Here is a 27,151-nt window from a genome sequence, read left to right as displayed (position 1 = left end):
TGGAGAGAGAGGGGGTAACTATGTGTGGAGACCATATGGTTAGAAGGGGGAATGTGAGATGAGACAGTATGAGGGTGGGGGGAAATGTGTGAGGGGTCACAGAAGAGAAACTGTGTAGAGTGTGTAGGGGAGGGTGGGCAGTATAGACAGGGACTAGCATAGAGAGACAGTGTAAGGGCACAGCCAGGAAGGGACAGTATGCTGAGAAGGTGTAATGTGATAAGTGGGCACATTATGAGAGTACAGTATATAGAGGGGGCTCAGTATGGAAAGGAGAGGGCAGTGTGGAGGGCATGTACCATAAGAGGGACAGTGTCTGGGTCATATTTTGTGCAGCGAACAAAGTGAGGGGCAATTATTTTTTAGGCGCACAGTGCAGGGCATACATTTTTATTCAAAAGTGTTATAATTCATGTCGGGATGTGCTACAGAAGACCGGAGAATGTGAAAAGTCATCATAGGGTAAGGACACGATGAAGAAAATAAAAACAATGACTCAAATCAGAGACCACGTTATCTATAAGGTACCTGAATATACAGTACAGACCAAAAGTTTGGACACACCTTCTCAATCAAAGAGTTTTCTTTATTTTCATGACTCTGAAAACTGTAGATTCACATTGAAGGCATCAAAACTATGAATTAACACATGTGGAATGAAATACTTAACAAAAAAGTGTGAAACAACTGAAACTATGTCTTATATTCTAGATTCTTCAAAGTAGCCACCTTTTGCTTTGATTACTGCTTTGCACACTCTTGGCATTCTCTTCAAGGCATTAGCTTCAAGAGGTAGTCACCGGAAATGGTCTTCCAACAGTCTTAAAGAAGTTTCCAGAGATGCGTAGCACTTGTTGGCCCTTTTGCCTTCACTCTGCAGTCCAGCTGACCCCAAACCATCTCGATTGGGTTCAGGTCTGGTGACTGTGGAGGCCAGGTCATCTGGCGTAGCACCCATCACTCTCCTTCTTAGTCAAATAGCCCTTACACAGCCTAGAGGTGTGCTTGAGGTCATTGTCCTGTTGAAGAATAAATGATGGTCCAACTAAACGCAAACCGGATGGAATAGCATGCTGCTGCAAGATGCTGTGGTAGCCATGCTGGTTCAGTATGCCTTCAATTATGAATAAATCCCCAACAGTGTCACCAGCAAAGCACCCCTACACCATCACACCTCCTCCTCCATGCTTCACGGTGGGAACCAGGCATGTAGAGTCCATCCGTTCACCTTTTCTGCATCGCACAAAGACACGGTGGTTGGATCCAAAGATCTCAAATTTGGACTCATCAGACCAAAGCACAGATTTCCACTGGTCTAATGTCCATTTCTTGTGTTCTTTAACCCAAACAAGTCTCTTCTGCTTGTTGCTTGTCCTTAGCAGTGGTTTCCTGGCAGCTATTTTACCATGAAGGCCTGCTGCACAAAGTCTCCTCTTAACAGTTGCTCTAGAGATGTGTCTGCTGCTAGAACTCTGTGTGGCATTGACCTGGTCTCTAATCTGAGCTGCTGTTAACCTGCGATTTCTGAGGCTGGTGACTCGGATAAACTTATCCTCCGCAGCAGAGGTGACTCTTGGTCTTCCTTTCCTGGGGCGGTCCTCATGTGAGCCAGTTTCTTTGTAGCGTTTGATGGTTTTTGTCACTGCACTTGGGGACACTTTCAAAGTTTTCCCAATTTTTCAGCCTGACTGACCTTCATTTCTAAAAGTAATGATGGTCACTCGTTTTTCTTTCCTTAGCTGCTTTTTTCTTGCCATAATACAAATTCTAAAAGTCTAATCAGTAGGACTATGAGCTGTGTATCCACCAGACTTCTGCACAACACAACTGATGGTCCCAACCCCATTTATAAGGCAAGAAATCCCACTTATCAAACCTGACAGGGCACACCTGTGAAGTGAAAACAATTTCCGGTGACTACCTCTTGAAGCTCATCAAGAGAATGCCAAAAGTGTGCAAAGCCGTAATCAAAGCAAAAGGTGGCTACTTTGAAGAACCTAGAATATAATACATCTTTTCAGTTGTTTCACACTTTTTTGTTAAGTATTTCATTTCACATGTGTTAATTCAAAGTTTTGATGGCTTCAATGTGAATCTACAATTTTCAGAGTCATGAAAATAAAGAAAACTCTTTGAATGAGAAGGTGTGTCCAAACTTTTGGTTTGTACTGTAAATGATTATTTGCGATATTGACTAATTTTCATCAGTATTGTGGTTCCTTTATGGTCCACAGTCTGATGATGTCTGATAACAACAACTTCCAGTATTTTCTTACCATTGGTAAGGATTTACTGGAAGTTGTAGGTTCATGTGATACAAATGTTTATGCGTCTGACCTGACAATATAAATTGATGTACCATTTACTGATGGTGGTTCTTGTTATGTATTTCTGTATTGCTGGTTGTTCTGTTGATGTATTTCTGTACTGATGGTGGTTCTGGTGATGTGTTTCAGTACTAATGGGGTTGTGTTTCTGTGTTTCTGTACTTCTGGGGGTTCTAGTGATGTATTTCTATACTGCTGGTAATTCTGATGATATATTCTTCTGATGTTATTAGTTCTGATCCTGTAAATATGTAACAATCCGTAACTTGTAAGATTGTTATACATAGCTATCTTAATAAATTATTGCGCTGTCTGACAACTTAAAGGGTTATTCCCATCTCCAAGATCAGAATATGTAGTAGGCGTAATAATAATAATAATAATAATAATAATAGCAAATACCTCCAATTAGAAATGTAGTATAGTACTCCTGATATAGCCATGTCTCCTACCTCATGTACAGGTTATTACAGCTTAGGTATCCATGGTTACGTCCATTCATATAGTGACAGTTAGTTGCACGTGGTCATAACCCTGGATACCTAAGCTGCAATGTTGTGCACATGAGGTGAGAGACATGGTTATATCAGGAGAGTTATACTACATGTCTAATTGTAGGTATTTGCTAATATTATTATTATTATTATTATGTCTACTATATATTGGGATAGGATCGTGGAGATGGGACTACTCCTTTATGGATTAATATGTGTAATGTCTGTATCGACATCCCAGCACTGTCCTGCCCCCATCCCCCCACGTATGTCACCTTCCCAGCCGCCTAGCAGTGGCTGCTCTGTCCACGGTCCATGTTGCTGTCTCCCATGGTCTGGGTACACTGCAAAGGCCTCTTGGGAATGCCCGTAGGGTGTGCGCGTGGACATGCCCGGCTGAGAGGCATCAGGTGTTTAAGGCAATTTCCCCTTAAGGGGGGTGCCAGGGCAACGAGTTCTATACATTGCTTGTTCTCAGGTCCTTAGTGCTGATGCTGCTGTTACTGTGCTGTTGCTGATTCCTATCTGTGTTTCAGTGTTTTACAAGTCCGCTGCTGCTGCAACTATCCAGGCCTGCTGCCTCCTATGATACCCACTGACACTGCTGCAAGTATCTATGCCAGCTGCCTCCTACAATATCCGCTGCTACTGCATCCATCCATCCGAGCCGAATCCACCACACCGGCTGCTGCTGCTGTTTCTACCATCAATGACTGTCCGTGTTTGTACCCCAGGGGCCAGCTGTCGCAGCATCAGTATACCTGAGTGGCACTCGGCCTCACATCTGCAGCGCAGCACTCTCACTATCAGAGGCTCTGGTGAAAACCAGATGTGGTTCCATAGTCAAGCCCCTTTAGCCCTTTTTCCATAGTCAGGTTCCTGTGTTCTGTGGCAAGTGGGTCCGCTAATCCCTTGTTCACCCTGTGAGAATTGCACAATGTTTTTTTAATTATGTTAGGAGCATTAAAGGGGTTGTCCAAGTTTGTCAAGAATGTCTGCAGTCTTTCTATGTGACTGCAGACTTCTAAATTCTCACAGCGCGCACACTGCATGTTGGCAGGATCTCAGGTGCTGGCAGTGAGAGTGGGAGGTGACAAAATCACATTTAAGAAATTGATATACATGCAGTTAAGTACCAACAAGACTTGCATTGCTTCACTCAATACAAGTGGATTAAGTGAGGCCTGACATGTATAATCGGAATGTGGCCGGAAGTATGCAAATTGTAGATTTGCGCTCACATGACCATCCATGCTTGCCCCCGACATGGGAGAATCCGAAAAGTGTACAGTGAACACACTGTGCAAATTCAGAATTCTGCAGTCACCTAGAGTGGCTGCAGACTTTCATCACAAATGAGAAAAAGCCCTTTAATTATAAAATTAAGCACTGTAGCATGCCCATCCTAACAGCGTATAATATAATCACTGTCAGGAGTCAGCTCTGCTTGCTAGTTCCAGAAGTCTCCACATGGCCACTCCACTCATATGCGATTTTCATACTGATGGTCACATGACAACTAGCTATTCTTCCTGGTTCTCTCAGTGAAGCAGGGGCTGTAGTTTTCCACTGAACATTGAAAGAATTAGGAAGATCAGCTCATCAGCATGTGACTGAAACTAAGCAAATCTCATATGAATGAACAGTCACATGACGACTTTGCAAACCGCATTCAGAGGTGGCATGGGAGCGCCAAACAGTACTCTTGCCCTGGCTGCTGAAAATACTTGAATCACCTCTGGTAGTATGCAGGGCTGGTATGCATTTAAAAGCCTTTTTAACCCCTTCTCGACCAAGGACGTGCCGGTATGTCCTAAATCATGAAGGGGTGATCACCGCCGGCTGCTGCGGTGAGCCTCCAGCGATCCCTGCACATGTCAGCTGATTTTAACAACTGACGTGTGCCTCGCAGGTGCAGGTGGATCCGCAATCCACCCGCGCTTGTTAACCTCTTAAGTTATAAGTGAAAAGGTTTTGCTACTGTCTTAACCGTGTTAACCTCTTAAATCATGCTGTCAAAGTGTTCCTGGAGCAGGTAACGTGCACTTAGCCACCGCCATCAGAAGCCTCGTGACGTGATCATGGGGAGCCAATGGTTGCTATAGTAGCACAGTATCATATGATGACTCCTGTGCTATTATGAGTCACTTCCTGTTTCACCTGGCCGAGTGCTCACTGTTACAGGAGATGAGCATTTCTCCTGTTCTGAGCCGTGCAGCTCTGATCACGAGAAATGAATGAGGTATCAAACTGCGGATCCTTATAGCCCCCTAAAGGGACTAGTAAGATAAAATAAGTAAAAAAAAGTTGTAAAAAATTTAAAAAAAATAATAAATCCTAAACGTTCAAATCACCCCCCCATTCTTCACCCCATTGAAAATTAAAGAGTTAAAAAATTAAAAAATATGCACACATTTGGTATCGCCACATTCAGAAATGCCCAATCTATCAAAATACAAAATCGATTAACCTAATTGGTGTATGGCGTGCGTAACAGCAAAAAATTTCCAAATGCCAAAGTTACGTTTTTTCGTTGTCACAAATTTTGCCCAAAATGTAATAACAGGCGATCAAAACTTAGCATATGTACAAAAATGGTACCATTAAAAACGTCAGCTCGAGATGCAAAAACTAATTGATCACTGAGCCCCATACCCCGAAACATGAGAACACTATGAGTCTCGGAAAATGGCGCAAAAAGTGCACCATTTTTTGGGGACAAACTTCTGAATTTTTGTAACCCCTTCGATAAAGTAAACCTATTCATGTTTGGTGCCTACGAACTCATACCGATCTGAGGCATCACACTGATACATCAGGTTTACCATATAGTGAAGACGGTGAATAAAATATCCCAAAAACTATCATGCAATCGCACTTTTTTTTGCAATTTTTCCGCACTTGGATTTTTTTTTTGCAGTCTTCCAGTACACTATGTGGTAAAACTAATGGTTTCATTTGAAAGTACAACTCATCCTTCAAAAAACAAGGCCTTATATGACAAGATTGACAGAAAAATAAAAAAGTTACTACTTTTGGAAGAAGGCGGAGCAAAAAAAAAAGAAAAACAGAAAATCACCTGTGGGTTAAGGGGTTAACAGTACACTGAAACATATTATTACCAATAAATACAGTGCATTGCGAAAGTATTCATACCCCATGTACATATTCAAATTTTGCACATTACACCCACAAACTTCTACTCCCCGGACTCAACTCTTTTGCAGCCTCTACAATGAAATGATTTAGATCAAAGCATATTCATGTGTGAATGGCCTTGTCACAGTCCAGACCTAAATCCCATTGAGAATCTGTGGTAAGACTAGAAAATTTCTGTTCACAGACGTCTCCATCCAATCTCACTGAGCTAGAGCCACTTTGCAAAGATGAATGGGCAAAAATTTTAGCCTCTAGCTGTGCAAAGCTGGGAGAGACATCCCCTAAAACACTTAAGGCCCAGTCACACACAACGACCACTACCAGCAATCCCGACAACGATACGACCTGATAAGGATCGCTGGTAAGTCGCTGGGAGGTCGCTGGTGAGATGTCACACAGTCAGACCTTACCAACGGCGCAGTAACGATCAGCGACCTGTATAACGATCTCGGCGGGCATTGGGACCGTGTTAGGAGGTTGTTGGTAGGCGTCAAACACAGCGATGCGTCCATCCCAGCAGGACATCGCCTTTGAAGAAAATGGTTCAGACTATTCGGCAACGACTAACGATCTCACAGCAGGGGCCTGATCGCTGGTAGGTGTCACACATAACAAGATCGCTGGCAAGATCGTTGCTGTGTCACAGAAACTGTGACTCAGCAACGATCTCGTTAGCGATCTCGTTGTGTGTGATGGGGCCTTTATAGCAGTAATTGCAGTAAAAGGTGGTCCTACAAGTATCGACTCAGGGGGCTGAATACAAATGCACGTCTGTTACGGGGGGCTGTCTGATAATAAAACCCAAAGGAATATCAGACAGTCAGGGTCCACTGTGCAAAGACTCTGCTGCAGACTATGGCAGAGGATAAGGGGTATATAAGTGTGCCACTGTAAATAGTAATAGCACAAGTGCAGAGTGCAATACCTCCGTTAAACTCACAGAGGAATATAATTAGGAAATAAAGCAATTCCTCCCTTGCTTGGAGGGTGTGTGGTATGGGCTCTGTTAATGGTCACAGAGACAAAAGCAGTGAGTGTGAAATGGCACCTACCTAGGTCCATTCCTCTAGCGGTGCCAGGAGACGGACAGCAGCGTAAGCCGCACAAAGCTCCTACCTGCGTTCGCTCCACTAGTGTGCGAGGACACGAACCACTAGATATGGTACCTGCCTAGGTCCGCTCCACTAGTGGTGCAAAAGAGACGGACAGCAGCATAAGCCGCACAAAGCTCCTACCTATGTTCGCTCCCCTAATGTGCGAGGATACGAACAACTGCCAGACGCAGTATAAGGAACATTACCCTAGCGGCAACGTCCACCTACGAGTAGAATCACAAGGCCCAGCCGGACCATGTGCCTCAGGCACCTGCCTATGTCCGCTCCACTAAGATGTAAGGATACGGACCGCAGCCGAAGCTGTAAGGTATAAGAACGCTACCCTGCCGGTAGCGCTCACCTAGCATAGACAGAGAGATGCCTAGAGGGACGTGCACAGAGCGTCTACTCTCATGCATGAACCAAGAGGACTGAGCGCCGGGCGGCATGTGTCAGGGTCTTATATAGACCCTGTGCCTCATCCAAGATGGAGGACACCAGAGCCAATCCGCTGCCAGAACGACAGCAATGACGTCACGCTGGCCTATCACCGAGCAAAGCGTCACAAGCACATGACCAGCGACCAATCAGCTTAGAAGGTGTCAGAGACATGTGACCTCGTGTCAGCGATGATGTCACCCGCACATGTGCAATGGCTCCAAGATAGGTCTCCAGTGCTTGCACATGTGCAGTAGCAAGAAATCCGAACATAGTCTCCAGAGCCACAGCCACCGTAACAACGTCACAATCTTCAGATTTATATTTTAAATATATTTAGAAAGCCATGTAACATTTCCTTTACACTTCACAAATACTTATTACTTAGTGCTGGTATGTCACATAAAATCCCAATAAATTGCATTGTTTGACAGTATAATGTGCAAAAATGTGAACTACGGTAGTTCACTGGGTATGAATATTTTTTCAAGGCACTGTATGTACGCTATGCAATATTAGTTTAGCACAAGCTTCCACCAAATCTATACATTGGATGAAGTAGAGATACAAAAATGACACGTGTTGTAATCTCTAAATATAACTTATTGCAAAGTTTTCTGATAATTACTTTTGTCCTCTCTGAGAGCAGAGTATGATAAAGGAAGAGAAGCTGAGATCTGTGAAACCCCTACTTTTTGTGAGTAATGTATTTGGCTTTTGGGTGAAAGTGAAGCAAAACATAAAAAGTTCACGCTAAAGTGATATTGTATCAAAAATGTAAGGCATTTAAGTAGAAGCATGTAATGGGGATTTCCTCATCTCAAACAATTTATTGAAACCAAAGACAACAACACTGGTGGGTATACCGCCCCAAAAATATCAATGTCTCAATACTTTATGTGACCTTCAGCAACAATTACAGCTGACAACGACGTTTCATGCTGTTCACAAGTAGGGTTATTGTTTGCTGAGGCATGGCATTCCAGTCTTCTTGTAGGGTGACTCTCAGGTCATTTAGGTTCTTGGGTACCGAGTTATGAGCATCTACACGGTGACTCAGCTGATCCTATAGGTCTGAAAAAAGGGCAGGCCATTCCATTTGAGATGCCCCAGTCTTCAACAGCCATTCCCTAATGATGTGACCTCTATAAGCTGCAGTATTGTCAATGAAGATGAAATTAGGCCTTTGTTTATGCAGAGGCAGAGTGACTGGATTAATGATGAAATTCAAGTAGTAGGGGTTTGTCACTGTACCATTGACAATGTGTAGGGCCTCTCTGTATTGACTAGACACACCTGCCCACACTGTAGCACCACCACCACCAAAGGCTCATCTGGTGACTAATGCATAGCACTCTCCTTGAATTGTGAATCAACTTTCATCAGTGAACAGCACTGAGGCCCACTGGTCCCTTGTCCAGCGTAGATGCTTTTTGGCCCATGCAACACGAAGATGCCTGTGCCTGTTGGTGTGGTCAGGTTCTTTTGCAGGCCATATAGCATGCAGACCACGCTGAAGTAAACAGTTTTGAATGGTCTGATATAAAACTTGGGTGCCTCTCACCTTCCTTAAATATACCTGGAGTTTTGTGGCATTCATCCTCTAGTTCCGCAGGACAATGTTCACAGTGAAGCATTCATCAGTAAGGATGTGGCCAAAGGACGTCCACTTCTCTGCCTTTCTGTGACTCTTCCAGTCTCTCTACATCTCTGTTGCAACCTGCTGATGACACTCTGTGACACTAAGCTCAGTGGCCACTTCCATCTGAGGACATCCTGACTGAAGCCTCGCAATGGCGAGGTACTGTTCATCTATTGTTAGGTTTCGTCTTGGTCTCATGATGTTAAAATATAAACAGCATGATGGGGAGGACTGTTTAAATACCAATTGAACCCCAAAACTTATTGGACGATTCATGGATTAAGCACCTGTTGTAAATATTGGCATTAAGAGAGAACAGCAAGTTGTGCAAAAAGCATTGAAACATTGAACACTTTGACATGTGCATTCAAAATTCTAGAGAAGGTCAAATTAAAGGGAAGCTGTCAGCTGATACATGTTGCCCAAACCATGAGCAGCATGTATCAGCCGCTGGCTACACGATCACAACCATGATCGTTTAACTCTGAAACTCTGCTGTGTTTCATGGAAAAACATACTTTTTATAGCTGCCAGGGACCAAGCCACACTATTGACTAGTTGTACAGGCGGATCCCGGCGGCTTCTCCCCTATACGCAGATATAGGCAGAGACTTGTCAGTCACTGTCAGCGGATGGGGAGAAGCTGCCGGGGACCCACCTGTACAACTAGTCAATAGCATGGCTTGGTCCCCTGCAGCTATTAGAAGTGTGTTTTTCTCTGAAATGTTGCAGAATTTCAGAGTTAAAGTTACATGGCTGTGATCGTACAGTCAGTGGCTGATATATGCTGCTAACGGTTTGGGCAGCATGTACTAGATGACAGGTTCTCTTTAAGTTCACCTGAAAAGGTTAGAGGGCACTTTAGGATCATCCTGAAATTTTCCTGAAAGCCAAATATCCCTAACGTTTTGTGAGTAGTTTATATAGGATTGCATAATTTGAGGCAGATCTACAGAAATAAAAAGCAGAGTAGAGTAAATCCAGGACTCCTAGAAGAGACTGTCAGTCCTGTATAGCCCCCTATACACCGTGAGTGACAGCTTTGCCTGACGTATTGTGTGTACAGAGACGACTGTCAATCATCTTGTGTGAGTGTGGTAAGCAGAACGCTCACAGTGAGTCCAGTCAGGATGAAGGTTTGTAAACACTTTATGCTGAAATCTTCCTCCAAAATCACATAAACCTATATATCACAGAGCTCAGCTTCTCTCCATCATATACTGCTATCAAAAAAGTAGCAAAAATCTCCTGACAGCTTCACTCTAAAAGCTATGAATGCCTTTCTATATATGATATTTTCTTTTTTTATGAAATGAAACATATTTGCGCTTGGTTTCTCATAAATGCCGCTTTACATGCAACGGCATCACTAACGCGATGTCGTTGGGGTCACGGAATTTGTGACGCACATCCGTTCTCGTTAGCGACGTCGTTGCGTGTGACACATACGAGCGACCACTAACAATCAAAAATACTAACCTTATCATTGACACGCTGTCCAGTTCCCAAATATCGTTGCTGTTGCAGGACGCAGGTTGTTCGTCGTTCCTGCGGCAGCACACATCGCTATGTGTGACACCGCAGCATCGCTGCTGAGATTGCTGCTGAGTCACGGTTTTTGTGACGCAGCAGTGACCTCATTAGCGATCTCGCTGTGTGTGACACTGAGCAGCGATCTGGCCCCTGCTGTGAGATCGCTGCTCGTTACACACAGCCCTGGTTCGTTTTTTGTATTGTTGCTCTCCTGCTGTGACGCACAGATCGCTGTGTGTGACAGCGAGAGAGAGACGAAATGAAGCGAGCAGGGAGCAGGAGCAGGCATCTGGCAGCTGCGGTAAGCTGTAACCAGGGTAAACATCGGGTAACCAAGGTGGTTACCCGATATTTACCTTCGTTACCAGCCTCCGCCGCTCTCACACTGCCAGTGCCGGCTCCTGCTCTCTGCACATGTAGCTGCAGTACACATCGGGTAATTAACCCGATGTGTACTGTAGCTAGGAGAGCAAGGAGCCAGCGCTAAGCAGTGTGCGCGGCTCCCTGCTCTCTGCACATGTAGCAACGTTATGATCACTGCTGCGTCGCTGTGTTTGACAGCTAAGCAGCGATCATAACAGCGACATAAAAGGTCGCTGTTGCGTCACAGAAAATGGTGACGTAACAGCGACGTCGTTGTCGCTGTCGCTATGTGTGAACCCAGCTTTACCTGCGATCCCTATCAGGTTGCATCGTTTTCGGGATCGCTGGTAAGGGTACCATCACACTTTAGCGATGCAGCAGCGATCCCACCAGCAATCTGACCTGGTCAGGATCGCTGCTGCGTCGCTACATGGTCGCTGGTGAGCTGTCAAACAGGCAGATCTCACCAGCGACCAGTGACCAGCCCCCAGCCAGCAGCGACGTGCAAGCGACGCTGCGCTTGCACGGAGCCGGCGTTTGGAAGCTGCGGACACTGGTAACTAAGGTAAACATCAGGTATGGTTACCCGATGTTTACCTTAGTTACCAGCGCACACCGCTTAGCTTGGCGTGTGCAGGGAGCAGGAGCCGGCACTGGCAGCATGAGAGCTGCGGAGGATGGTAACGAAGGTAAATATCGGGTAACCACCTTGGTTACCCGATGTTTACCTTGGTTACAGCTTACCGCAGGCTGTCAGACTCCGGCTCCTGCTCCCTGCACATTCAGGATTGTTGCTCTCTCGCTGTCACACACAGCGATGTGTGCTTATCAGCGGGAGAGCAACAATAAAAAAACGAACCAGGGCTGTGTGTAACGAGCAGCGATCTCACAGCAGGGGCCAGATCGCTGCTCAGTGTCACACACAGCAAGATCGCTAATGAGGTCACTGCTGCGTCACAAAAAACGTGACTCAGCAGCGATCTCAGTAGCGATTTCGCTGTGTGTGAAGTACCCCTAAGTCGTTGTGTGTGACTGGGCTTTTAAAGAAGGCGATTAAATTTTATTATAATGATTAAATAATTACAGAAAATAGGAAATAGTGTGATATTGCATACACTTTTGCATAATACAGATCACAAAGGTACAGTACTTACATTGCACACTACATAAGAAGAAACTTCACCAGGAGCTACAGGCATCATCTGCCCAGAAATATCAGCTGTGAGAAGCAAAACAGCGAAAACAGAGAAACTCCTGGAATCCACACTGTGGTGTCACGGGCGTCCCCTCCACAGGTAAACAGGCCTCTGACTTTTCTGTAATATTCACCAGTCTACGTATATCTCACTTGTAAACAAGTTGCTTGCATAACCAAATGTTACACAAACTCTAATAGGTTCTATTTGTCCAATATACAGTAGTATCCCTCTTCTGAGTGGAAAACTCTTCAGATGTCAACTTACACTGGACAAATACGTCACTGGATGAGACATGCCAAAAGCTCCTGGTTTCAGATTTTTTACCATACTATAAACACGCGCACATTCTCAGTAAACATTGATAAGAAAATTGTGTGGTACTGAGTGATACTATAAACATGTATTTTCTCACTAGAACTAGAACTCCAGGTGTCTGGGAAAATTACAGAAAAACAAGTTAATATAAACTATAACTCTTGCAGTCTAATATCTTAAAGGGTTTCTTAAAGACAGACTACTAATATGGATTCCTGATGGCCACTAACATATTAGCACTACAATGTGTCATATAGTATGCTTTGCTTGGTTTAAGCAGCTATTTTGTCCCTTTAACACAGAACAGACTTCAGCAGCTTGCAGTGTATGGGAGTAAATGCAGTCTGCAAAAGACACATGTTGACACATTTTTTTTAATTAAAGCCAATAAAAAATAAATGTTTTCACTAAAAAAAACAACCCAGAGTTTAACTTAACAAAATTACACAGGAGTATCCATAGTCATATTTTAATATTTTCTTTGTTTCATTTTCTCAATATCTTTAATATCTATGTTTCTTGTAAATGAATCTGAATATTCTTGTATACATCCAGAAGCTGAATATCTGTTAGGTAGTATGGTATAAACTACAGTCAGAAGGTTTGCTATAATTATCTAGTCTAGGGAATGATTTGTTAGAGATACAGTGCCTACAAGTAGTATTCAACCCCCTGCAGATTTAGCAGGTTTGATAAGATGCAAATAAGTTAGAGCCTGCAAACTTCAAACAAGAGCAGGATTTATTAACAGATGCATAAATCTTACAAACCAACAAGTTATGTTGCTCAGTTACATTTTAATAAATTTTCAACATAAAAGTGTGGGTCAATTATTATTCAACCCCTAGGTTTAATATTTTGTGGAACAACCCTTGTTTGCAATTACAGCTAATAATCGTCTTTTATACGACCTGATCAGGCCGGCACAGGTCTCTGGAGTTATCTTGGCCCACTCCTCCATGCAGATCTTCTCCAAGTTATCTAGGTTCTTTGGGTGTCTCATGTGGACTTTAATCTTGAGCTCCTTCCACAAGTTTTCAATTGGGTTAAGGTCAGGAGACTGACTAGGCCACTGCAACACCTTGATTTTTTCCCTCTTGAACCAGGCCTTGGTTTTCTTGGCTGTGTGCTTTGGGTCGTTGTCTTGTTGGAAGATGAAATGACGACCCATCTTAAGATCCTTGATGGAGGAGCGGAGGTTCTTGGCCAAAATCTCCAGGTAGGCCGTGCTATCCATCTTCCCATGAATGCGGACCAGATGGCCAGGCCCCTTGGCTGAGAAACAGCCCCACAGCATGATGCTGCCACCACCATGCTTGACTGTAGGGATGGTATTCTTGGGGATGTATGCAGTGCCATCCAGTCTCCAAACGTCACGTGTGTGGTTGGCACCAAAGATCTCGATCTTGGTCTCATCAGACCAGAGAACCTTGAACCAGTCTGTCTCAGAGTCCTCCAAGTGATCATGAGCAAACTGTAGACGAGCCTTGACATGACGCTTTGAAAGTAAAGGTACCTTACGGGCTCGTCTGGAACGGAGACCATTGCGGTGGAGTACGTTACTTATGGTATTGACTGAAACCAATGTTCCCACTGCCATGAGATCTTCCCGGAGCTCCTTCCTTGTTGTCCTTGGGTTAGCCTTGACTCTTCGGACAAGCCTGGCCTCGGCACGGGTGGAAACTTTCAAAGGCTGTCCAGGCCGTGGAAGGCTAACAGTAGTTCCATAAGCCTTCCACTTCCGGATGATGCTCCCAACAGTGGAGACAGGTAGGCCCAACTCCTTGGAAAGGGTTTTGTACCCCTTGCCAGCCTTGTGACCCTCCACGATCTTGTCTCTGATGGCCTTGGAATGCTCCTTTGTCTTTCCCATGTTGACCAAGTATGAGTGCTGTTCACAAGTTTGGGGAGGGTCTTAATTAGTCAGAAAAGGCTGGAAAAAGAGATAATTAATCCAAACATGTGAAGCTCATTGTTCTTTGTGCCTGAAATACTTCTTAATACTTTAGGGGAACCAAACAGAATTCTTGTGGTTTGAGGGGTTGAATAATAAATGACCCTCTGAATAAACTTTTCACAATTTAAAAAAAAAAAAAATAAAAAAAGAAATAACATTCTTTTTTGCTGCAGTGCATTTCACACTTCCAGGCTGATCTACAGTCCAAATGTCACAATGCCAAGTTAATTCCGAATGTGTAAACCTCCTAAATCTGCAGGGGGTTGAAAACTACTTGTAGGCACTGTAGTCATTTATTTATTTTTTTCATAAATTAATAGTAGAAGTGAAAATAAGAAATGTTTAATATATGTTTTTAAAGAAACAAGCTTCTTTATTTCATGAGTAACAATGATTTATTAAATAAAAATTAAAACGACAATTACTATTTAAATACCTTGGTTTTATTCTTGGGGCTCGTGTACACGATCAATTATATTGGATGGGTGATAAGTTTTTTTCACGGATATCAATCATACCCAGGATAGTCTATGGGACTGTGCACATTTCCAATATTTGTCCTTGAACATGAGTGATCCGAGGAAAAAATATCGATGACATGTCCAGTTTTGATCCAAGTGTCAGGTCAAAATCGGCAACGCAAGCCAATGGCTCCATGAAAAGCAATAGATTGCACTTGGATCATTTTCACGGACTAACATAATGGAGAAGGTAGAAAAACGTTTTTGTTTTCTCCACCTCCGAGAAAAACTGCTGTCACCTTGATGAAACTCTGATCAGAGTCTGGACTGTTTTTTCCGGACTGGAGACAATGCTCTTCTTCACCTACCCTTATTGATTTTTCGATATGTTCACATTTCCGTTTGCACATTTCATTGTCTGTTCAGTTTAAAGGAACAAACAGAATTCATGTTTTTATCGCATTGTATCACAATGATATGCTGTAGTGACCATGATGAGAAGAGAGATGTAATTAACTAACAGGAGATCGTCTAAATATATAATGTAGAAAACCCTGAGTTGTGGGCAGAACTAGGTATTTTGAGGTTTTAATTTCCTTGAAGTGAATACAGATATTTTCCTTGTAAACAGTCATGACAATAGTGTATATATAACAATTTACCTGGAGATCCAGTGCTGTCAGACGCCCTTTTTCTCCTGAGTTGTGTGCATATTCTTCTATAGTCCATGATGGTTGGGTTCGTTTTAATTCTGCCATCTCTGTTAGGCGCATGTCTGTGTAAATGGGGTTGCTTTTCATGTGGGACTTTAGAGATGCTGGATAAGGGTGAGGACTGAACACTTGTTCCACCATATAGGAATCCCTAGCTGGTTTTGGCATCCTGTGCAAATGAGGTATGTCATGCTGGCGATCCACCTACACCAAATTACAAAGATACACTTTAAACAACAGGTATAATCTGATTTACACAAAAGGCAACATGCAACAATATATTTTGGAGTTTTCGCTTTTATTTTCACTTGTTTTTGCTCTTTTACCTCTTTTGATTTGCGGTGCCAGTCTCTACTTGACCCTCCTTTATCCTTCTTTTCTTCTTCAGATATACTAGGCTGTTTAGGGAATCCCCAAGGACGACATTCATGCTGGGAGTTTCCAGGCTTAGATTCACTGGTAGAGATATCTTCAGTTAATGATCGGACAGACCTTTGAGAGAAAAGGTTTTTTTTCATGGCTTTGACTCTCAGACTTTCTGTTGTAGCATTAGTAATGTCTGGACAACAGCAGTCAGGCTTGTCCGTGTTACCATTATGGGATGAGTTTTGATCTTGGAATGAACTTGGTGAAGCTCTTGTACTGGAAGTGGCGTCACTATGAGGTTGACTGTCGATTTCTAACTTTACTTTCTCAGGGGGTTGTATTCTCTCATCTAACTTATTGAGCTTGGCCAATACTTGGGATACCTCATCACGCACACCAGAAAGTGACTCTAACTTCTTCTCTATCTCTCCAATTCTTCTGACTAACTTTCTAACACTACTTTTTAGTTCTTCTTCTTCCAGTGTCTCCCCCCTTGGACCCTTGGTGGGTTTGCTGTTTGCTCTACCTAATGCATGCTCTGGAGAACTTTCATTTTCAACTCTTGGAATTTGAGATAAGGAACCACTGCTATTGTAACAGGAGGACTGAGGTATACCAGAAGATCCACAAAGACTCATATCATCTAGGAATCTGAATATGTCACTTATGTCATCACTAATGATTTCCGAATCTGCTTCTGACTGGTTACGTGCCCTACCTTCTATATAGCGGCTGCAGTTGGTTGGGATATTTGGTTCCTTTCCCTTTTTTGTATCAGTTTGTTCTGTCTGTGTACCAACACTCTCGGTCTTCTCTATACTAAACTGACAGGTTGGCGTTTTTGTGCCTTTGTCTCTGAATCTCCTCAAGGCCTCTTGTTTTTCAACATCTTGAGGCTCACAAAATTTTTTTCCATTTGTTTTCAATGCTAGATCTGGCAAGTAAGAATGATGTCGTTCTGGCATTGAAACAAAATTTGCTGTTGGTAAGCCGGTGCTTGGGTAACACATAGCTTCTTCTTTTCTATTGAAAAATGAGCGTTCGAAATCTGGTACCTCTTCAGTGTTTAGACTCCAGCTTTTTACTGGCTTTCCTATAAGATGTTTAGGCTTATTGTTATTAAACCTTTTTTGATCTTGTAATCCCGAACCAGTTGTAGGACCAAAGTACGTGGAAGCCTGAAGATCATCTAAGCTTTCATGCTTCGCTCTTCGAAAGTCCTCCGAAGAGGAGTATGCTGTATTTAGATAGTGAGAGCTGTATGGCATCTCAAAACTATGATTGAAAAAAACTGTCTTGGGACTTATTTTCCCTTCATTCTTTTTCATTGTTACATTTGGTGACACTCTGACTAAGTTATGAAAATCATCTTTAAAAATGTTTCTTCTCTGTCCACTGGAAGCTGGAAGTCTGAAAGGCTCTTCACTGGGTGTTGGTGGCAGTGATTCTGGCTCAGATAATGGTTGACTGGGAAAATAGGTGCTTTGCATTTCACAGGATTGCGGTGTTACCATAGGGTACGAGTCCAAAGATTGCAATCTCTCCAAGGAAGCTGCCCGCTCGTTTCCTTCTTGTTTAACTCCTAAGAGGAAATTTGGCTCAGGGAGAAATGTATGGCACCCTTCACACTCTTCCTTGTGGCAGCTGGAGGACCTGGTGATGGAATAACTTCTGTTGGTATCTCGTTTCTGTGTTTCTTTATGGGGGGCTATGTCTTTGCCACTGTAAACGTCTGTGTCAGACTCCATGCCCTCTTTCTGCTGAGACTGCTGTTGAATGGGCAATTTTTCTTTGGCAGCCCCATCATTCATTTGTATCAAATTAAATATAGTGACTATATCTGCAGCTGCTATTATTTTTTTCGACTGTTGGTTCTCTGCGGCATTTCTCATCTTGTCTCGGAAGAGACTTGCTGGAAAGCTGGGATCTTGACAGGCAGTGTAGTATAGGAGACTGCGCAGCTTTGCAAGTTCAGGTAGTTCATATCGAGAGCATAAAGATTTACACAGGTCTTGGTAAGAAACTGAATTTTGTTTGGAGTCTAAATCTTCTAGAATCTTCACAAGAAGATAGGAAGAGTCCTGGGCTTCACTCATGGTGACTGGCTTCTATGCTCCTACAAAGTATAAAAGAATTTCATTACAACAAATATGTTCTTCAGCATTGAACTATGCAAAATAAGTTTACACCTAACTCCACCCAAAACCTTAAAATTCAGGTATTACAACAGTTAAAACCACTTATCTGCATTCTTACAAAGATCCAGGAAACTTTATGCGCCTTTTACCCAACTCCCGCCAAAGTTTAAGTTTTCCCCAATAAAATGGTTTTTTAGTCCTAGATTTTCTATTTTCACCAGAAAAAATAGGGGGAAATTGCCCCATTATTTGTTACGTTATTTCTTCCAGATACTGAAATACTTGTGATCGTAAAGTACTTTTTGGCCATGTGGCCTGGCATGGGAAGGAAGCAACACTAATTGATTTTTTGAGCACAGATGTTCCTGAATGGTTTGAAAGTACTATTTGCAGAGCTCCTAAATGCCAGGACAGAAGAAATCACCCTTAAGTTACCCCATTTTGGAACTTCCAACCCTCTGGGAATTTCCGTACAGATGTAAACACAACTTTGACCCAAAAGTTGTTTCCAGAAATAAGCAGTTGTTGTTGAAGAGTAAAAATTGGAAATATTCCAGTGTAGTCCCCAATACATTGTGCCAAGCATGGGCTTTCTGAGACACACACCCCATAAAATTTTTTAGTGGATTCTTCCTGCAACAGTTATGTCAAACATAGGGACACTAAATGCAGTTTAGGCACACTGTGGGGCTCAGCAAGGAGGAAGCCCCACAGTGTGCCTAACCTGCATTTAGGAGCCATGTCACTTTTCCAGAGCCTTTGTGATACCATTAATATGGCAAACCCTTAGGTTGAGGTTTACATCTAAATCTCCTAAATACACGATTCATTTGGAACCCTCGACAGATTGATTCACTACAATGAGGCAGGCAGGCAAAGGATATGTGCACATGATGTTTTCTTGAGGCTGGTCCGCTCTGAAACCTGCCTGAAAATGCGCTAACTAACCAACTCAAAAAAGAAACAAATACGTTTCTATGTAAAAACAATTTCCTTTTCATATGTTCAGCCTTTTGACCTTCTTTTAACTGCTTCAAGGTCCCATAGATGCTAAACAGTTAAAAGAAATGGCCTGCCCATTCTTCAGGCATTTTCTGATTAGAAGACGAACTATTCTTTACAGGAGAAGTTAATCGAAAGGTCAAATCATGCCTGGAAGTCATCCAGGTGTCTTTCTGATCGTTTAGCCAGTGTATCTGCTTGAAAAAACATGTGTCGCTTCTTCATAGATGAATAGAGGGACGTAGCTTACTACACAGCACTATCTTCTAGATATGAGTGCTAACCAAATTTAATTAAATGCATGGATTAAGTCTTACTCCAGGTCATCAATATTGGCTCTTGGGGATTTGTCCTCATCCTCCTTTCTAGCCAGTGCAGTGAAAGGAAATTCACTGTTTATATCATGTGACCTTGTCACCATAGCAGACTTCCTGGCAGCATACCGGACTACTGGGAGCTACAGCTTTAGCCCACAGGTCCAAGAACAATTGAAAGTCATGCCCGATAACAATACCATGCAAGAAATCCTTAACCACTCCCATTTCGAGGGACAAGGAACCACAGTCTGTGTGTATGTCGACCTGGAACCCAGGAACTACCAGGAACTAGGAGATGTGGAGTGTGACCATTACAATGGTCACAAAGCTTCCTAAGTCCAGGAGCCAAGACACAGTCACTCACAGCAATCACTGTCCCTTGGCTCAGCTGAGGCTCCTCACCAGAGAAAGGGGAAAGTGACCATCATGAGTTGTACTGTAGCTCTGGGCTGGGTTGTGCTGGAACTCACAGGACCAGTAAGATCTGAAGCAACCCAGCGGGAGCTAAGATGGGTTCTGAATATGCCTTTTTGAAAAACTGTAACATGATGGAAGAAATGTGCCCGCTATCTGAAGTGTAAAGTTTTTGCACCAAATGAATTGTCGAGAAAAGTGTTAAGAAAAGTCGATACCCACTGCTCTTAATAAGTCATCAATATAAAATACTCTCTTGGTTAGGCCTGCAACACACATCCGTAGAAAACGTGCGTGTTTGGTCCGTTTCCGTATATACCGGAGACACGGCCAAACGTGCACCAATGTTATTTAATGTTTGAGGACACATGTGCGTTTTTCATTAAGGTCCGTGGGTCCATGTGCGTTCTACGTTTGTGTCTCCGTTTTGCATGGAAGCATGTCCGTTTTCAGCACGCAACACGCAGCATGGACCCAATGAAAGTCAATGGGTCTGTGCGCACGTCCGAGTGACACAGACGCATCTCTGTTTGTTCCCTGTACGTTTTGTGCTTTTTCATGTGATGTCGGTCTTTTTTCTTTTTCTGTTTCGTTCTCTCCCTCAGTCCGTCGGTCGGTCGGTCTCTCTCTATGTCTGTCGGTCGGTCTCTCTGTCTTATCTGTCCCTCTCGCTGTCTGTTGGTCAGTTCCCCCCCTCTCTCATACTTACCGTTCCCCGATCTCCGGCACGGCGCTGCACTGCTGTTATAAAAGCTCCGGTGGCTTTTACTATTTTGAAAAAGCCGGCCGCTCAATAATCAATCTCGTATTCCCTGCTTTACCCGCACACAGGCGCCTGTGATTGGTTGCAGTCACACACGCGCACCACGCTGAGTGACAGCTGTGTCACTGCACCCAATCACAGCAGCCGGTGGGTGTGTCTATACTGTGCAGTAAAATAAATAAATAAATAATTAAAAAAAACGACGTGCGGTCCTCATTTATTGCGTGGAGGTGACAGGAGCGGCGGTGTCTTCTGCTGCTCCTGTCACCTGCGTGCAGCAGAGCTGGATGCGACGCTGGACCTCCGTGGATTACGCCAGACATGGAGGGCTTTGTCGGGGTTAATAAATTGGTGATGAGGAACTTTGTTAGTGTTTTTTATTTCTAATAAAGGATTTTTCGGGTGTGTGTGTTTTTTAACTGTAATTTACAGATTAATCATGGAAGTTATCTCGGGGAGACGCCTGACATGATTAATCTAGGATTTAGTGGCAGCTATGGGCTGCCATTAACTCCTTATTACCCCGATTTGCCAACGCACCAGGGCAAATCGGGAAGAGCCGGGTACAGTCCCAGAACTGTCGCATATAATGTATGCGGCAATTCTGGGCGGCTGCTGACTGATATTGTTAAGCTGGGGGGCTCCCCATAACGTGGGGCTCCCCATCCTGAGAATACGAACCTTCAGCCGTATGGCTTTATCTGGCTGGTATTAAAATAGGGGGGGGACCGCACGCCGTTTTTTTTTAATTATTTATTTATTTATTTTACTGCACAGTATAGACACGCCCACCGGTTGCTGTGATTGGGTGCAGTGACACAGCTGTCACTCGGCGTGGTGGGCGTGTGTGACTGCAACCAATCACAGGCGCCTGTGTGCGGGTAAAGCAGGGAATACGAGATTGATTAATGAGCGGCCGGCTTTTTCAAAATAGTAAAAGCCGCCGGAGCTTTTATAACAGCAGTGCAGAGCCACGCCGGAGATCGGGGAACGGTGAGTATGAGAGAGGGCTGCTCAATTCAGTCACTCAGGGGATTAGCGGTCAACGGCGAGTCCTTCACGGGTGACCGCTAATCAGTACGCGGCACACAGACAGAGCCGCGGCATGACAATGAAGTCGGGTGAAGTTCACCCGAGTTCATTCTCATCACGCAACTCTGTCTGCTGTCTGCCGACATGTATCAACGACATTGTGCATCACACACACACACGGAACATTTCACACGGACAACACACACACGTCAGTTATTTCACTCACGCACACACGGACATTCCACACGCACATACGGCTAGCATACGGGATACACACGCAGGCCACACATACCATAAAAACGGACCTAAAAAACAGAAAACGGACCCGAAAAATGGCCGGTTTTACAAGGACGTGGTTTTAACGGATGTGTGTTTTCGGCCTAAAACATAGATATGGTCCTAGCTGAATTACATAAAATCAATGTGAACAAGGCTACTGGCCCAGATGGGCTGCGTCCAAGACTTGTGAAGAAACTGAGCTCTGTTACTGATGGGCCCATGTACATCATATTAGAGACTCTTTAGTGACTGGTACTGTACCATGTGACTATGGCAAAGCTAATGTGGTGCCCATTTTTTTTTTTTTTTTTAAAAAAAAAAAGGTTCTATACCAAGTAACTATACTGTAACTATACCTGGAAACTTAATATCCATTGTGGGAAAAATGTTTGAGGGGCTTATAAGGGATTATACAGTATATATGAGTATGTGATAGAAAATAACATTATAAATGATAATCAGCATGGATGGTCAGCACAGACAGAAGTTGTCAAACTAAGCTGATTTGTTTTTATAAAAAGTTGAGTAGATACCTGGATGTATGGGTAGTAGGGAAACAGTATTTTTTAACCTTGCAACGTCATTTTACACTATCCCATATAGCTGCATAATGGGTAAATTAAGGCCTATAGGGTAAGAAATTAAGGTTCATAATTGGATTGAAAACTGTCTCAAAGACCACTCACAGAGAGTTGTGGTGATTGACTGCTAATCTGAATGGTCTACAGTTATATGTGGTGTACGCCAAGGTTCAGTGCTGGGTCCACTATTATTCAACTTATTTACTAATAAGGTAGCAAGCAGGATTAATTATGTTGTTTCTATTATTGCAGGTAACACCAAACTATGTAGTATAGTGCAGTCTATGGAATATATTCATAAGTTACAAGCTGAGTTGGCAAATGAGGTTCAATATAAAAAAAATGTAACGTTATGTACATGATACTAATAGAGTCCAGACATCAGATGCTTTAGAGGGAAAAATCTAGGGTAGTCATTTCTTAACAAGGATCTGGATGTAGATGCAATGTCAAGGACTAGAGACACTAGAGGGGAAAGAGAACGTATTCAAAAGGATCTAATCTCGATACACTCAAACAATGGCCCGTGGCAAACAGAATGGTGTTTAAAAAGGACAAATGCAAAGTCCTAGTTCTGAGTAAAAGAAATGTAAAAAGCATATAGAGTATGGGAGGAATAGAACTAGGTGATAGCACCGGGGAAAAGTGTGGCGCCCCTGTGCTTCAGGCGCCACAGAGTATTACACCACTTTTCAGAGGTAATATCTATCCTGGGTATGGAGGGTATTAACCTGCCGGTGCCTTCACAAAACACACACATACAACAGCAAGGTGTCTTCCCACAGAGGGTTGGACTAGGGCAGACAGAATAGTTAGCCATCACGAAGCATGAGACTTTCCCAGTCACTAGGACAACCACTGGGGGTGGGCACCACATGGGTTAGAAGTAGGCGCAACCAACACACTAGAGCAGACTTTCCCGGGCACAGCTTGGGATAACATCTCGCACAGACAACTTGAGTTTAGTGTTTCTCTCTTCGTGGGAGCTCGAGGCTCGGCCTGGGTCCTGGATAGCAACCGAGGGACACTTCACTAGAAAGACTTTCACGGGCACCGGTGGTGATCGCCGACTATCCGGGATCAGTTGGAGCCCTTCGTGACAGAGATCAGTACTCTGGGGCTGCGCCTGAACTACCTGTGAGTAAAAGACCTGGAACTGCAGCCCCTGTCTCTGCCTCTGCCTCTCCTTTACCGGCACCATCACCCAGCACTGCAGCGCCAATGGGGACTACCCCCACCCCAGTCCATCCTCTATCATCTTCCGGGGGGTAATCCCGCTCTGCCTGTGGGGAGCGATACCATCCTGGCTGCAACCCTCACCATCAGCCCTGGAGAGCAGCACCCACAGCGGCGGCCCATCCCCGGCTGCGTACCACAGGTGGCATCACGATCATAAAAGACTTTCCTAAACTGTCACTATCACCCCCATTCTCCATCCTGCCTCCCATCTACTGCCTTTCCTCTCTCCTGTACGTCTCAGGGCCACAAAACCAGCCTAGACCAGCCCGTGACAACGCAGCAAAGGGTGCAAACAGGAGTTCCGCTGCAGAGCCAGTCAGAAAGCAAAGACCAAAAAGTAAAATGTCCACTGAGGAGGAAGCAGAGGCTGTCCCTGCTGCAGTAGCCACCACTCCGGTAATCCCGTTTACCATGCCCTACCTCCCGGGAGCGACCTGCCTGCCCCAGTATTCTGGAGAAGCCTACACCTTGTCTGACTTCAAGAAGTGACTATATGGTGTATTCGGTATCTACCCCCTAACGAAGAGCCAGAAAGCCAACATCCTCATTGCTCAGCAAACTGGAGCAGCCCAGCGGGAGGTCAGTTCCTGGCCGGAGACTGACAAGAGGGTGGTGAAGGACATTTTGGCTAAGTTGAAGGTAACCTTTGATACTCGTACACCGTCTGAGATAAAAATACGATTTTATGGATGCAAGCAAAGGGCCCAGAAGAGCATACGGGATTATGCCTTAAATCTGCAGGAGGCAATGAAAGCAGCCAAACAGGTGGCACCAGCATAGGTGGGGGATGAAAATCGCCTACTGACCAGCCAGTTTCTGGAGGGGCTGCTGTCTGATGCTCACAGACCCAGCTACGATTCGTTGCCATGCAACACCCGGACAACAGCTTTGCCGACTTCAAAGACCGGACTATCCGAGTGCTACGTGAACTGTCTCAGCCCAATCCTGTTTCCACTACCAAGCTAAAGGTGGATGCTAAAGAACAGGCCATGGAAAAAGACTCCTCCGCTGATTGGCGACTCCAGATTCAGGAACTGATCATGTGTGTGTCCGCCTTAACCCATGCAGGGCAGTTCAAGCAGGTGAAACAGCAACCGGTATCCATTGAACTGGCTTCCAGTGCTGATGACCTTCCCTGGCAACGACGTGGTAAGGACTCGTTGTCTCAAGTTCCTAATTGGTATACTGCCGATGGGCAGCCCATCTGTCACTGCTGTGGTAAAGCGGGACATTTTGCAAGAGGATGTCCTATGAGTGTCCAGATCCAGGGGGTGGGGACCAGTTCCCTGGTACAGCCATCTCCACCAGAAGCAGCAGAAAAGAAAGAGTGATAGTAAATGTTTTCTTGCATAAGAAAAAGTTAAAGTTAATGTCGATTTACTATGCTACACTTTGAAAAGTTGATATAACCTGCTGATCTGTCTGAAAAAGTTGAAATGTTTGAAATGTTTTATTTGCTGTGTGCTTCCAAAAAGGGAAGCAATGTTGTTTGGTTTAATGCATAGCAAAATGCGGTGATTCCTGTAAAATGTTGCAGCCCCAGAGTGCTGCCATTTGCCACCGGGGAATGTGGCACCCCTGGGCTTCAGGTGCCCCTGGGCTTCAGGCGCCACAGGGTATTACACCTCTTTTCAGGGGTAATATCTATCCCAGGTTGAATAGGGGGAGACGTGATTATCTTGTTCAAGTACAAAAAAGGCCCATTTTAAAGCTGTTTTATGCAAAACCCCTTCAAGACTCAAGGGGGCATTCCCTCCATCTACAGCAGTATTTCTCAACTCCAGTCCTCAAGACACAACAACAGTTCATGTTTTCAGAATATCCTTAGTATTGCACAGATGATAATTTAATCACTTGCATAGGGGATAAATCCAAAACCTGGGCAATGCTAAAGAAATCCTGAAAACATGCATTGTTGGTGGGGCTTGAGGACTGGAGTTGAGGAACACTGACTTGAGAGAGAAAGGTTCAATCTGCAGAGGACACAAGGCTTCTTTACCATAAGAAATGTTAATCTGTGTATTAGTCTACCTCAGGTGCTGGGTACAGGGAGAATGGTTCATGGTTTCAAAAAAGCCTGAGATTCTTTTTTAGAAGAAATTAAATACCGGTAATTCTGTAAATGTGTAAAGTTCTTTTATGAATGTTTGGAGCAGTGGATGGGCAATTGGGATCAGGAGGGAAAGAATAGCTCTTATGGAGAAGACTGCATCATGGATTGTGCATGTGTAAGGGGTGGACGGACCACTAGTGTGGAGAAGACGTTTTTCCCCCCGTGAAGACGCCACATAGTATGGTGGCAAATGTTAAATGTTAATGGTAAAATGTTACCTGTTGTTGTAGTGATTAAACAGTTTCCCCACTAGGTGCCAGTGTAGAGCAGTGGTTCCCCTGGTAACAGTGGCAGGGAAGGAAGGAAGGAAAGAAGGAAGGAAGGGAGGTCTCTGAATGCAGAGCAGTGTGTGCAGGGCTGTGGAGTAGTCTGATGTGACTGAAGAGAGAAGTCTGAGGTGCCGGGGGCAGAGTGTGGGAGTGAAACGTGGCAGGCAGCCGGAGTGAGTGCCCAGACAAAGAAGTGAAGGTACATGGGAACGCCCGTAGAAAGGAAGAGAAGTAGTTCCCCGGCAAAGCAGTGAGAGGTGAGAACTTATCCGGAGCCGGTAGTCTGTGCTAGATCTGCCCTACAGTAAATCCGGGTTCAGTGTACAGCTACTAGGGGGTTAACGCATGTCCCCTGCAGGCGAGGGAAAGTTACCGGGGAAAGAGGAAACCGTCAGCAAGAAGTGTAACCTGTAAACCGATGTGACTTGATGCTGAAAGGTGTAAAGAGGAGTGGGAACTCATCCGGAACCGGTAGTGTGTGCTAGATCTGCCCTGCAGTAATTCAGGGTTCAGAGTACAGCTACTAGGGGGTTAACAAGTGTCCCCTGCAGGTGAAGGAGAGTGACCGTCAGCAAAAAGGGGAAACCGTCAGGAAGGAACGTAATCTGTAACGTTAAAGTGAAGTACTGAAGTAACTTGCTGCTGAGAAGTGTAACAGAAAATGGAAGCCTCGTTCAATAAAATGTTTCTTAGTTTACCAGCTGCCTGTCAGTGGCTCTTTTCTGTAACTGATGAAGGGGCTGGCGAGCCGAGGGAAAACGGCGTAACGGAGAACTCAGGTACCGGCACGAACGCGTCCCTGCCACCCACACTCTGCCCCACAAACAACACCCCTGTTTTAATAGTGACGACCGGGCCGGGGGTCAGCCTGTCGCCCAAAGGGGCCACGACTACACCCCCTGAGGCGCCCCCTGCCCCCGTTACAAACTGGCGTAGTCGGCAG

At 44.3% G+C, this 27,151-nt stretch overlaps 1 protein-coding gene across 1 annotated transcript in view; it reads right to left on the bottom strand.

The window, feature by feature from the left end:
* Nucleotides 1-27,151, bottom strand: part of MINAR1 (membrane integral NOTCH2 associated receptor 1) — a 171,682-nt gene that overhangs the window by 4,144 nt on the left and 140,387 nt on the right. The window contains exons 2-3 of the mRNA XM_075346107.1: nt 16,022-18,177; nt 15,645-15,899 (exon numbers count right to left, since the gene is read on the bottom strand). Coding sequence (XP_075202222.1) covers nt 15,645-15,899; nt 16,022-18,157 — 2,391 coding nt within the window. The 5' untranslated portion in view covers nt 18,158-18,177. The remainder of the gene's footprint in view (nt 1-15,644; nt 15,900-16,021; nt 18,178-27,151) is intronic.

This window comes from Anomaloglossus baeobatrachus, chromosome 4, assembly GCF_048569485.1.
Source record: "Anomaloglossus baeobatrachus isolate aAnoBae1 chromosome 4, aAnoBae1.hap1, whole genome shotgun sequence".
NCBI classification, from domain to species: Eukaryota; Metazoa; Chordata; class Amphibia; order Anura; family Aromobatidae; genus Anomaloglossus; species Anomaloglossus baeobatrachus.
Note: the sequence above shows the minus strand (reverse complement) of the source record. Positions and strands in the feature narration are given on the sequence as shown.